This window comes from Pyrgilauda ruficollis, unplaced genomic scaffold (assembly GCF_017590135.1).
Source record: "Pyrgilauda ruficollis isolate IOZ18807 unplaced genomic scaffold, ASM1759013v1 scaffold48, whole genome shotgun sequence".
Taxonomy (NCBI): Eukaryota; Metazoa; Chordata; class Aves; order Passeriformes; family Passeridae; genus Pyrgilauda; species Pyrgilauda ruficollis.
In genome coordinates, this window is record NW_024526377.1 from 5,696,078 (window position 1) to 5,710,419 (window position 14,342).

Here is a 14,342-nt window from a genome sequence, read left to right on the forward strand (position 1 = left end):
AACAAGATACAAAATTATGCCAGCATATATGTACCTATTGTACAGAATGTATATTACTATACATCCTCCTACACCATATGAAAAAAACTGGATTTTTTTACTAAGCTGATAATAAAGCTCAAGCATTAAAGCATGGACTGAACTAATGCTGATCACATGCCTAGATCTGCTGTGCTTGGCCCCAGTGAAAGTTGTGACTTGGGGAGATGCATGTGGACAGAAATAATCTAATTATATCAAATTTCACAACAGAAAATTGAGCCTTGCAAGGTACTGCTTTGCTATATACTACTAGTGAGTTTTTTCTGAGATTTGACTCATTTCACATTATTTTTACAGAATACATACTGAACTACAAAATTAATGCTGCTGCAAAGATATACAATTATGTCACTGTAAACTGGAGGAGCAGCAAAGCAGTAACTCACTGCACAGGATTCTAAAAACCCCAAACACAATTCCACTGATCCTTACCACAGTATTCACATTCCAAGTCTCCATAAACCTTCCTTATCCTCTCCCGCAGCTCAGTGTTCATTTGTCTCTTCTGCAAGCTGTCCAGGATCTGCATGAAGGCCACAGATCCATTCCCCCCACTGGCTGTAGCTGTGTTAGAAGAGGCTGCCTGTGGGCTGGTGGCTGCACCAGCTTCTGCTGCTGCCAAAGGGTCTGTGGGCTCTGCTGAATTTGGAATGGGTGGGTTGCTTGCGTCTGATTCACCAGGAGGAACAGACTGGATTCTCTCTTCAAGAACTGGAAGGTTCTCAGTCATTGCGTTGTTCTGACTCACATTCAAACTTTTGTCTTCAGATAGTAAAAGATCCATTTCTTCACCCTGCTCGTTTACAGAACTGCACTGAGTAACTTCCTCTTCATTTGGAGAAGAACCTTTTAACTCCTCAGGGCCAGCAGTACCATTTTTCAGGAGGAAGCAATCTGATGCTACACAGGGCTGAATGTCTGGGACTGCTACGTCTGTTGTCTGACACAGTGCCTCTGCCACATTCTTCACCAGAGGATTTTCTAATTCTAAGGAAAGGACTGCATCAACTTTTTCATCACCATTATGCTGACCATCATGGTTTACATCTGCAGCTGCTGATTCACCTTTAGAAGCAGATGGCTGTGGGGTGTTAACAGCATCAGTACTCGTGACAGTCGATTCACCTGCAGTTTGTGTCTGCTGTTCACCAAGAGCATCTGGCTGGATGTCACCTCCTGGCTCAAGCAGGCAGAAGCTTTGGTTGATGGAACTATTAAAAACAAAATCCTCCTGCATATCTGCGTGCACATCTTTGATGTGAGCACGGAGCCTCACAGAACTGACAAACTTCTTCAGGCACACAGAACACACGTACACAAAAGGGTGCTTTCGAACGTGAAGCTCAAGGGCTTGGTATTTAGTGGCTCCATGCCCACAGAGCTCACAAGCAAAGGGTCTTTCATCCCCATGGACGAGCATGTGACGGTCGCGGTCCAGCTCATTTTTGAATTTGCGCTCACAAATATGGCAGTCATAGAGAAGCTGCCTTTTGCCCTCTCGTGTCATCAAGCGAAGCTCATCAAAAACATCTTTCACCTTTTTGTCTTGAAGGTCGTGAGTTTCCTTCATATGCTTGATCAAATTTTTAACATCTGAGTATTTCTTTTTGCAGAAACGACAGTGCTGCTTAATCTTCTTATGAACCCTTTCGATATGGACTTTGAGATGGCCTTTGCTGAGACAGGTGAAGGTACAATAATCACAGCTGAACTTCTCCCCGGTGTGCTTCCGCAGGTGAACGTTCAGGTTGGCTTTGATGGCACTGGCATAACTGCAGTAAGAACACTTGTAAGGTTTCTCATTTGTATGAATCCTCAGATGTGCTTGGAGGGAGTGTTTAAATTTGAACACCTTGTTACAGTATTCACATGTAAAAATTTTCAGTTGAGTTGGACCCAACCTAAAAAAACCCAAACAAGCAGTTATATTTACAGTAGTGAAACTTCATAACATAATGTGTTAAAATTTCCCTAGACATTCATAATGGACAGAAATGCTTAGTTTTTCAAAAAATGTATTCTCCAAAGACATTTTAAATTATACAGTATATTCATAGTTAATTTCCAGCTCCTCCTTTATTTAAAGGTCTCAGAAAAATACCCCATGAAAATGGATGGGGAAGCACTTCATTCATGTTCTGCATGAACACAAATATAAGTACTTCAAAACTACCTGCTAGTTTTCATTGCCTGTTCATATGGGGTTTGCTGAATGGCATATTCTTGATATCCTTTTCGTTGTGATGGGTCTTGGACTGCTGTGTCTGGAGTTTTGGGTTCACTTTCATGAGGAGAAGCCTCAAGAGGAACAATTTTTCTGGCTCCTAAAGGAAGAAGGAAAAGAATGTTCATTAAAAATCTCACACTAGAAATATGCATTGTCTATAATATAAAAGTGTTAACTAAACAATAAACTCTGTAATCATTAATTTGACCATTTTTGTTTCTGTTGTTAATGATGGATACACTTCCAGAAGCCATCAGTACTTACACCACAGCTCTGCTTAAATAACTTGCCAGGACTTATAGCTCAGAGCATTATTCATAGTGCTTGATACCTGCTATAAGGAGATCCTACATCCAAATATTTCCACCTTCAAAAGATTGTAAATCTTCTAAATAAAATTTGATTTTTTCTGTTTCTGCTTCTACCACATCCTTTGAAAAATTACACCAAGCTGTTCAATCAGTTCCACAAATAAGGCTGGGGAAAATTTAGTCTAAAAGAAAGTTTAGTCTATATTTAAAACTATGTACATATTTTCCTTAAACTCCTTATATTTTGGGGCATACTGCCATCCCTCAGAATAAAAGAACATGTTTGGAAGAGGCTTCCCAGGGCAGTGGTCACAGCTCCAAGCCTGACAGAGCGCAAAAAGTGTTTGGACAATGCTCTCAGGCACATGGTGTGATTCTTGGGGCCGTCCTGTGCTGGGCCAGGAGATGGACTCAATCTTTGTGGAGCATTTCCAACTCAGGATATTCTGATTGTGTCTTCCATGTGGACTTCTCAATCTCCATTGGGAGCAGAAGGGGCTCTACTGACTGCATTTAGCACTGATTCCCTAAGATATTACTTATAAAATAGAGGCAGTACTAACATAAAGTCTCTGAAACCACAGTGGGGGTTACCCAACAATAGGTGTGAAAGACTGGGTGATACTACATGGAGGAAAGAAGTGCTGTAGACAATAAAGAGAAAAAAAAGAGACTCTGTGGGTCCTTCAGAGTGATTTTAAGTGGGAAATTGAGATATTTTGAGAAGAGGCCATATGGGAGTACCTAAAGCTATTGAAGCTTTTCCTATCAGACTGGACATCAGGCAACTCTGTAACTAAACAGGATAACTAAACTGTAATAGTTCTGTTGCTTACTAAACAGGTTGCCTCTAAAACCAGCTTTTTTGGAGTACTGGTTTTTAATAATGCTTTCAGTTCTGTATTAAATATTCTTCAGGTTCAACAGAACTGATCTTCCAAGTTTTCACCCTAAATGCTACCAGAACATTACAACTTCTATTCTTCCTGTTCCTACCTTTCCTAAAAATGTCAGGTTGTCCACAGGATTGCATCTCCCAAACTACACTGTCCCAGTGAGATGGGACCTTGTCATTACAGCACAGGAGCCATGGCTCAGTCTGTGGGTTCAGTACAAAGGTAACAGAATAGACATCAGATACCAGAAAATTGTTCTGATACTTCAATACTTAAAATAGAAGCAAATTCCATATTTAGAATGACTCAGTTAAAAGAAAAGAGGTCTTAAACTGCTTTATATGCATGATTGCCTCTTCTAGGCCTCCCATTCCTTGACTGTGAGACAAAGATTCTCATTAAATGCTCCACACTAACTCTCCTCTGTGCCCTTCTGCATTTCAGGATGTTTGAGCCTTTCCTAAAAAGACTGCCAAACTGTTTAATAGACTTTCATACTACCACTATAAAAATTTAATCACCTAAATTGGGTGAACTGAATATATACTCACTAAATAAATACTAACTCACCAGTATTTTGCATACTTTGAGTGGGCAGAATGCTCCAAGGTTATCCTCATGTTACTGCCTCTAAATTACCTATGCATTTCACAGACAAATGTCTTTAAAAACTTGAAGAGGGAGATTCAGATTTTCAGTCATGCTGGTGAAGTACCTGCTCACAAAAGGCAATCATGTCCCCTAGTGGGAGGTTGCTACTTCCCACCCTTAGAAGACAGGGAAGCATTAAGAAACATTAGATGCCTCCATCCACTTGGGATGCTGACTGAGGGTGCCAACAGACCAGCAGCCACAGCCACCACCACTAGATCACAGACTAATGACTACAGCCCATGCCCAGGAAGTGAGAAAATTGGTTTCTAGGCTCTACCCATCCCAGTCCCCACATGTCCCAAATCCCAAAAGAATGCCCTCAGTATTCAGGTTAGGCAAATGCCTAAGAACAAGGCAAACACATACAAGGTCTTATTTTTCATTAAAAACATCAAATGCCACTAAAGAAGATAAAGGTTTTCCTGCTTCCCTAGGCAATCATTTCAAGAAGTCAAAGCATATAAATATCAGGATAAAAAAAAGAAGTTCACTGTACTGATAATTTCTTTCAGAAAAATCCTTCCTCCAGCACTATCATATCTCTATTTTAAAGGCAGAATCGACTTTAGTTTAGTAGACTTTATTTATGTCTTTTGCGTTCCTCTTTTCAGTCAATATCATCTAAGTAAATCTGCCTTTAGAAGAATGAGATTTGAGTTCTTCACGGCATTCTGACAGCAGCTTCTACAGATAAGCATTACCCAGTGAGCCTCATCTCTGGCTCAAACTCAGAGATGGCCTCCAGTGTCTTACAGTCTGTCCCTTAGAAAAACAGCCTGACCTACACTACAGAGTTCTCCAATACTTATCAACAGTCTAAAAGGTAGTATAATTATTAGGAATGGATCAGAAATAAACCAGGAAAGAAAATCAACCTAATTCATATTAATTAACTAAATTCTGCAAACGTCTTGAAGCTTCAAGTACAGATCACAAAAAAACGATAAAGAAGAACCAGAAAACAGTAACAAAGACAAAATCAGAAGTATTTTGTTTGGGAAAGGGTTACAGAATTTGGAGACCTTCAGCTTGAAAAAGAGGTAACTGAAAGTGAAATATCAGAAAAAACTCTGTAATTAGCAATACTGTGAAAAAAAAAGCGTGAATAATCATTATCTTGCAACCCACAAAAAACAGTTCAATGCAGACTTAAGCTAAAAGAATATGCACTTTCACCCCACATGTAATTAAGTTATAGAACAATTACTGCATAATGCCACAGAGACTGCAAATATAAATGCATTCAAAATGGGACTTAGACAAATTAATTGATACATATTAAATATGATAATCTAATGCAAACACCAGCTCAACAACTGTCAGAATCCATGAGACTTCACACAGTAAGTACCTTTTTTCTTTCCTATAGAGATGCTGCATGCTGCCTTTAGACCAGCTTCTTTTGTTTTAAAAAAGAACTTTAGCTGAAGTATATTAAAAAAAATCTTCATAATGTAGGTATACGTAACAGATTTTAACTGTACAGACCATAACTTCGGTCTGTACAGTTAAAATAATGTGCTATGGATATGAAGTGAATATTTGTTTCTTTCAATCTTTTTTTGAAGGAATGTGTTTTTCGGGCTTGCACAATATCCTGTGTAATGTGCTCCAAATGTGGGTGATCCATAGTAAGTAGTTTTGAAAGTCAAATAATCAGAAATCAACCCTACCCATAGTCCCAAAGCTCTCCACGCAAAGGTATCTCTAACCCCAAAATAAAGCTAAAAAGAAGCAAAAGGACCATTTAACATTAGGTCACCCTGAGACTGAACCCATTTTAATTTAGACAAAAATAGAAACACAGACCCATTTATGGGAGGATGAAGATTCCTCTTTTCACCAGAGCTGGACATTAGATTGGCTGAGCTAAATCAATCTGTAAACCCACAATAACATGAACATCTGCTCACATTCAGAGGGGAAAGGTTTCATTTTCCTAACCTTGCCTAATTCAATGTTTGCTTTAAGTCAGCGTAAGAATAGCATCTTTTCTCTGGCCCTCCATGCAACTACATGTTGGTGATGCCTGAAAAGAACCAGCCCAGGAGTTCATGAATAGGGTTAGAGAGGGGATCCACCCAAAATCTACACCATATCTCTCCTTCTGCAAGTACATTATTAATTTTCTAGTGTGCTTCACTACAGAAGTGCATAAACAGGCACAATGACTCAAAGGACAGAAAACTGGGGCTCGAGAACTGCACTTGCTTGTGACAGTAGTCTGTACTTGGAGACCAAGATACTCTGAAAAGAGGCAGTGCCAGTCCTGCTCCTTTCCCCAGGAGAATCATTTTGCCTGATACTAAATCCATTCAGATTTGTCATAAACCCACAACCATCATTCCATGAGCAACAGAACAGAAATTATCTTAAACAAGAAAGACTGTTATCAGTTAAAAAGACTGCCACCAGTTAAACTAAGTCAGTCCCAAATAATAGGCAAAATTATATTCTTTCACTTCTTCCCCACTGCCCAAAAATTCCAGTGGAAGAAGGAACTAAGTGTTCATAGATTACAATCTTCTCACACAGTCGTACGAGAACTCAGGTGAGAACTCAGGACTTTTATGAACAGTGGAAATCAGGGAGAGAAAAGCCTTCATGGTGTTGTATTAAGAATTTGTAGTTGGAAAAAAAATCCAACTCCTTTAGAAAACAAAAAAAATAATTACTCTCAAAAAACTGAATACTTCATGCTATTTTTGTATTTCTTGAAAGCAAACAAACAAAAAAATAATCTACCACTGGCCATCTTCACAGGAACTTAAAACTAAACTCCTAGTAACAAGCTGAGTCTTTAAAATATTACAGAATTTACATAAAACAGTAATTTAAATGTTCACATCTCTTCTGAATCAAACTAACTGAGCATGAATAATAAATTGGTTTTTGACACCTTGATAATTTACAGAATTTAAACATGGGAAACAAAAGACATTAAAAACCCAGAAGATGGAATATTTGGACAAATTTATTCACTTGTTCTTAAAAACAGACTTTAAAAAAAAAGTGTCTGCCATTCAAAACAATTTTCAGAAGTGCATATCATTGTAGTTATTTCCTCTCTTAATTGTGATGCTTACAAAAAACTGTCCTGTGTTTGATCTGATGCCTTGGTGTGCTCAGGAACTCAGCACTCCTTCTCTTGAAGGTCTCCACATCCCTCCAGTTATAAAACCATGGAGTAGTTTGGGTAGGAAGGGACCTCAAAGGTCATCCAATTCCAACCTGCCTGCTGTGAGCAGAGCCACCTTCCACTAGACCAGACTGCTCAAAGCCCCATCCAACCTGGCCTTGAACACTTCCAGGGATGGGGCATCCACAAATTCTCTGAGCAAACTTTTCCATGCCTCACCACCCTCACAGAGAAGAAATTCTTCCTATAACCTGTAGCCATAATATTTTATGAAAAATCCTTTGCTAGGATTTTTCTCCTATTCTAGCTGAGAAGCCTCAGAAAAGAAATGTAAACAATTAACTATCTGATGGCTGTGGAATGTGGTCTGGACATTGTTTACCAAGAGGTGCATCTGTGATCGGTGCATGTTGGTTGTTTCTAATTGATGGCCAATCACAGTCAGCTGGCTCGGACTCTGAGAGTCACAAGCCTTTGTTATCATTCCATTCTTGTTCTTTCTAGCCTTCTGGTGAATCCTTTTCTCTCTATTCTTTTTAGTATAGTTTTTAATATAGCATTGTAATATAACATATATCATAATAAAATAAATCAGCCTTCTGAAACATGGAGTCAAGACTCGTGTCTACTCACACAAAGCATCGACCATAATAACCTAATCTAAAACTACCTTTTTTCAGTTTGAAGCTATTTTCCCTTATCCAATCACTCCATGTGCAGGGGCAGGACCCTGTGCTTGGCCTTGCCCTGCAGGAGCTTTGCCCAGGCTCACCTCTCAAGCCTGTCAAGGAACTTCAAGGCCTGCACTGAAAAAAATCTACAACTTTTATTCAAACTGTATTTACTCTGTGGGTTAATGCCAGCTTTCAGATTTCTATAGTTGTAAAGCTATTACCTTTCATAGGCCTCCCAGAAAAACATTACAGAAGAGGAACACTGGGGAAAATCAAAGCTTCCCAAATGTCCTTTCTGGGAAGTTAAAAACTGACTGATCCTGTTTGTTCAAAGGGATTTTGAAAACATCCATTTAGTCATAATCTAAATTATACAAAGCATTGTCCCAAACCTCATTAGTGTTTAGCAAAGTTACAGCAAAGTGTCAATGCAATACTTCTAAAAGAATCTTTAAAAATATAGTCTAAGTAGTTCCTTGGTACTGGGAATAAAATACAGCTAATTCTCAAGGCCTTCTCTATTTTTCTAATTGTCATTTGACATCTTCCAACAGAATTTTACTGTCATGGACACAAAAAGGGATATTTCCATGCACCCTCAAAACTAGGTAACAGGTGGGTACAGATTGTTAATGTCTGCAGAGAAAGGACTTAGTTTAGATAGTGTTTATGGAATTTTAAACTTTATTTTCAACTTAACTTTACAGATGGTCTAGTACAAAGAAAGCAGAAGAGAAGGGAGAACTATTTTATCTATTTATATTCTTCAACAGCAGTCTACAACAGTAGATCTCTTCAGCACAAGATAAATCTCCAGAAAATTGACTATGAAAAAGACTGTGAAAGATCTTTCTTAAAAACTCCAGACATTTAAGTATTACTGAGCAAGGGAAACTGTCTAAGAATTGCTAGTGACATTAAGATATAATTAGATTGTGGAAATTAATGGGAAAAAAATAGAAGGAAAATAAATGAAAAATAAATTATATAATAATTGCATTAAATATTTTTCTTTTGAATCTTTAATCACTTACATAGTTTCTTCTAGAATTTCCAAATTCTGAAAAGTTGCGTGACAATTCATAACTTTTTGAAGAGTACTGACTTTTTATTACACGTAATTTAGCTGGGAGCTTGAATGTAATAAGATTATTAATTGTCAGTCAAAGAGATGAGAGGACCTTCAAAAACTGCTGTAGCTTCATACTTGACTGTAGCCATGATATTATGAAAAATCCTTTGCTGGGATTTTCCTCTCCTGAGAAGCTGAGGAGCCTCAGGAGAGAAATGTAAACAATTACTATCTGCTGCTGTGGAATACAACAGGTGCATCCGTGATTGGTCCATGTGGAAAACAATGTGGATTGTTTTCCATTGATGACCAATCACAGCCACCTGTGTCAAGGCTGTGAGCAGTCACAGGATTTTGTTATTCTATTCTGTTCTATTCTTGTTGTAGCCTTCTGATCTCTCTGTTCTTTTAGTATAGTTTTAATGTAGCATTTTAATATAATATTTAACATAATAAATCAGCCTTCTGAAATGGAGTCAAGCCTCGTGTCGCCACACGCGGAGAGTCCGAAACACTTGACCATAAATCCCTTTGGTTCATTAAAGCCTTCTGAATGTTTGATGTACTGTGCCCAAGTGCCTCCAAAGTTTGAGTTATTTTACTATTTTGAGTACCTCAAAAAGCTTTTTGGTTTTGGGCAAGAAAGCCCAAAATTTTGGTTTTCCAAAGAAAAATTTTACTAGGTAGTAATTAAGGCAACGACATCCACTAGATTTACATTCCTCTTCTGCATCACATGCTTCTACATTTCCTTCATTATCTGTATTTACTAGTATTCCATTTGCCTTTTTAAGGCAGTTTCGTGAGGAAATGGATCTTTGATTGCATTATCCACCATGTCTTTCCTTCCCCTCTTGGAAATTCTTCTAGTCCTAGTCTAGAAATGCAAAGACCTAAGATAAAAACTCTTATAAAGTGCATAAAATTTAGCACCAGGAGAAAAGAATCTCAAGTTATGGCTCTTTCCAAAAGCCCTGAGGAAGGGAGGTTTGTCTATATCCATAAATTAACACCTAAAGGTGTTAATTTACTTACACCTCCATGAGTCCCTGAATCAGCATTGAGATCATCACAGATCTCAATATCAAAAGATATTAACAACACAGAGAATCCTGCTAGCTTCCAACCCACCACAACAAAATGAAGACCTTAAAGTTCTTCTGATAGTTATAAGCAAAACAAATACTCAGAAATGTCAGCAATAACGAAAAGGAGAACAAAACTGCAGAGCTGAAAATAATGCACAAAACTATAAAAAAGGGATTCTGACAGTCGGTCAGAATGGTTAATGGTTTATAACCAGTTAATGATTTATACAAACAGTCAAACGCAAATCTAGGTTTAATTAAATTGTTTGAATCCTCTAATCATTATGTAGAACTTGATTTTCAAATATATATGCGCTTTTCTTTCTCTGGTCAGTGTTTTAGCATTTTCTTTAAAACTATTCAAGACTAAACATAACTGATGTTAATGCAGTAACTGAGGTTAACTACAGCCAGGTCCAGCATTTCTTGTACCTATGTAGAAATGTGACTGAAGTTCTACAATTATGCAGCTGCCAGATGTGGACACTCTATCAAGATAATCAAACAATGCTAAATATTTTTCATACACTAAATATTCTAAGCAATTTTGTTTTAGACCAGTGAATTTTTTATACAGTAACCGCATAATTTAAAAAAATATAAAATTATATAATTGGTGATTCTGATTACCTGGAATAGTTTCATGGGCTGTCAAAACCACACTTATAATAGGATTTTTAGCTCCTGAAACCTGCTCAGTCTCCTTAGTTGATGCTGTTTTCTCTGTTTTCTGAGCTCTGGGCCTCTTGGGAGTTTTTTCTCGCTCATCTTCCTTCCTGTCAAGGTCAACGTCAGAATCATTACCTAAAGAGCAAACATCAAAAAGAAGGTAACTATGTACAAAAGCAATGCAGGTAACACAGTTACTAACACTGCAAGAACAAATGGGGAGAAAATTTAGGCTCCAGTAGAAAGAAAGATGTTATCAAAACAAGATGTGCTGCATGATCTCTTAAAGGGGAACTTTTTTCCCCTCTATTTAATAAAACTAGTATGATACTTTTACAAACAAAGAAAATAAGAGAGAAAAAAATTCAAAACTAAAAAAATGAACTCTTAAGAAATGTGTGTCTAAATTCATTCACATTATTGTGGTTTTCTGTGAAAATGCTATGAACTTCTTTGAAGTTCTCATGATTTTGCAATTAATGAACAATTTTTTTATATATTTTCCATATTTAATTGTTCTGACAATCTTAGGATTATTTTTTCTAGTACTGGCTTCATTATTCATACTGTTTAAGTGAAAGTCTTTTGACAATCTCTTTGGATTAGACTTTCTTTCGCTCCTGTTATTGTAAATCAACAGCCAGAAACATAATTTTCTTTTTAGTGTTAATTCAAGAATAATTAGGGTTCAAAATAGTTCTTTGGCTCGACCTAACTGTCGACATGTAACTCCTCATTTTGAAGGCCTGCACTTCCAAATCATTCCCTGCTGCTGTTCAGAATGTCTTCAACCTCTTAAATAGGATAAGTTTTCAACCTGTTAACTAGAAAGCCACAAAACAGTTGTACATAAAACATTCTTCTGAGGTAACAATGAATAGCCAGTAATCAGCTGATTTCTTTTTTACAGCAAATTATTAATTCCTTTACTGAAATTCTAAATAATAAAAATAAAAGTTTAAAAAAAAAAATAAAAAACCCACAGTATCATTATAGAGAAATAATTAGCAGAATAGATGAAAAAACAGAGAACTCTTAAGCTTTTACAAATAAAATTTCTTATATTAGATAAAGTGGTAGAAGATGCAGACAAGAAAAAAACAAAGCTGGCAAATTAAGGCATTATACAAATGTTCCAGAGGTAATGAACAAGGAAAGAAGAAACTAATGGAAGAGAATTATAAATAAACCCAGCGAATTTTTCTTTTTTTTTTTCCCTCTCTCAATCTACATCAGTTGATTCAAACTCCACAGTGAGTAATTCCATGTATATATAAAATATGCTGTAGCTGCCATAATGAGATAGGAAAACAAAATATAAATAAAAAACCAGTAAGAGCAAAGCTGTAGTGCGTCCAGACTTGTTTCTGTCATGCAAACAGCAGAAGGAATGAAAAGATATACAACGTGGAAGCAGCTGTTTTAATTCTAGTAACATTTTGTAAATACTCAGCTGAGATTGAAACAAAGACTCTCTCTGTGGCCTGACTCTAATGGAACAAAGGTTTAAAGGGTCCTGGCTGTTCCTTACAAAAAAGAAGGTCACACGCAGAAGCTGAAGCAGCATGGGTAAAGCTGATCACATAACTTGTATAAACCAAATTTCTTTACTAGACACAGAACCAGAAGGAAACAAGGTGTGCAGGAAGAAGTTTAGCTTTCTCAGGAATCCTGAGACAGAAGTGATTTAATACTAAACTGTAAGCCTGAAATTAGTATTTAGAGTCTCCAGAATGAGGAACAATAAAAAAGCAAACAATTCAAACACAGGCTGCCATGATTGTGCCCAGCTTCCAGCTCCTCTGCCCAGAAAGCCCCCAGCTTTTCAACACCTACTAATGATTTTTCCTATTTCATTACAAAAATTCCTTGATCTATGCCTCTTCTCAACTAGGTTCTTCTCTGTGGACTTCTATGATTTTGGAAAATATTGCTGCTTTATAGGTATAAAGAGTTTAATAATGTCCCCATTTAACTCCTTAATATAGTTGTAAATTATTCATTTATACTAAAAGCACACAGTTCTAACACTGATATTTTTCTGCAATACTTGAAAGGGATATTTGAAGATATAGACAAATCCCCTTCAAACAGAACCTGCTTGTGCAGTGGTTTCTTTTGGTGTGCTGAGCAGGGGTGGAAGAAAACAGCTGGACTCTATCTTACAGTTCTTTTCCAACCTTAGTGATTCTATGAAACAAACACATATTTTCACATTTTCTTCATTAAACAGCCTCTGTTAGTTTATTAGCAAGAATAAAATGAATCATCACAAATGTCTCAGCAGGACCAGGTTACCAACACAAGAAAGTTTTCTCACAAAGAATCAGCATACACAGAATCACAGAGTAAACTCAGTTGGAAGGGACCCACAAGGATCATGGAGTCCAACTCCTGGCCCTGCACAGGACTGTCCCCAAGAGCCACACCATGTGCCTGAGAATGTAATCTGCTTATTGAATTGTTTCCCTGAGGGTACTTCACATACTGGCTTAACTAATTAATTAATTAATTACTCTGCTTTTGTTCAGTGGACAGTAAGCAAAACTGAAAAGCATTAGAAAAAAGCCCTAAAAGATTTTATATGCCTATGGACAAAACATGCTATAGCTAACAGAAATCCAGAACCATATATTGGAATGAAAGCTCTGATGAGGGGAATGGAATTTTCTCCACTTTGCTGGGATCATGTAATTCCTAGCAGTTACATGAATAGAATCCAAGCACCTTACTCCTAAACTCTCCTTTCTAACCATTAGAAAGATTCTAACCATTAATCAGGTTAATGATGAAGTGGCTGAAGACAAATAACAAAACCATTTATTACCTTTTCATGGTAATATGCAACTTTATTAAATTTTGAGTACTGGAATTCTACTAAAAAAATGAGAACCACAGATTAGTTTGTGATCCATATTAGTGAACAATTATGATCCATATTAGTGAACAATTATGACAGTAGCCAACAAATGTTTAACTTTTTTTTCTTCTTTCCTGACTTGCCTCTGTCAGGCAGATCAGTTTGGCAGTTCTTTCAGTTCAACCCAGGGCCAAGCTCAAGAGATGTATTACAATAAACACTGCTGACTGTCTCCCTGCTTTCAAAACAGACCACAAATACTATTTTAAAAGACTTAAAAACAACATACAGAATTGCAATATTAAAATATTTATTTGTTAAAATGGAGCTGTTTCATATATGTAGAATATCTGTGCATGTAGGCTAAGCACTAAAAATTATGGCCATACAAAAAAATTTTCCTGCAAAACCCAAAGCTGGTAAGTACTTCAAACAAAGAACTCAATCTCAACTGCCTATATGACACAAAATACCTCAACTTGCTCAATATGAGCTGAAAACACCCATCCCCTAATAGGAGGACTACATTCAGTAGGAGCAAAGGTGGGAGGAAGCTACTGAGTGCCGTGCAATCTCAGTTAACACAAAAAAAGTCCACACAGAGATTGGTAAGAAACAGCAGCAAGTAAACTCCACTGATTTCCTGATCACACATCTGCTACCAGTGCTGGGGATCTGTAAGAACATTCTCACCCTCACATGATACCTGA

General features: G+C 37.1%; 1 protein-coding gene across 2 annotated transcripts in view; it reads right to left on the bottom strand.

Moving 5' to 3' along the window:
• ZFAT (zinc finger and AT-hook domain containing) overlaps positions 1-14,342 on the bottom strand; it is a 76,147-nt gene that overhangs the window by 39,932 nt on the left and 21,873 nt on the right. For both annotated transcript variants that reach the window (XM_041479410.1, XM_041479411.1), the window contains exons 4-6: positions 10,734-10,907; positions 2,216-2,366; positions 475-1,943 (exon numbers count right to left, since the gene is read on the bottom strand). In XM_041479410.1, coding sequence (XP_041335344.1) covers positions 475-1,943; positions 2,216-2,366; positions 10,734-10,907 — 1,794 coding nt within the window. The remainder of the gene's footprint in view (positions 1-474; positions 1,944-2,215; positions 2,367-10,733; positions 10,908-14,342) is intronic.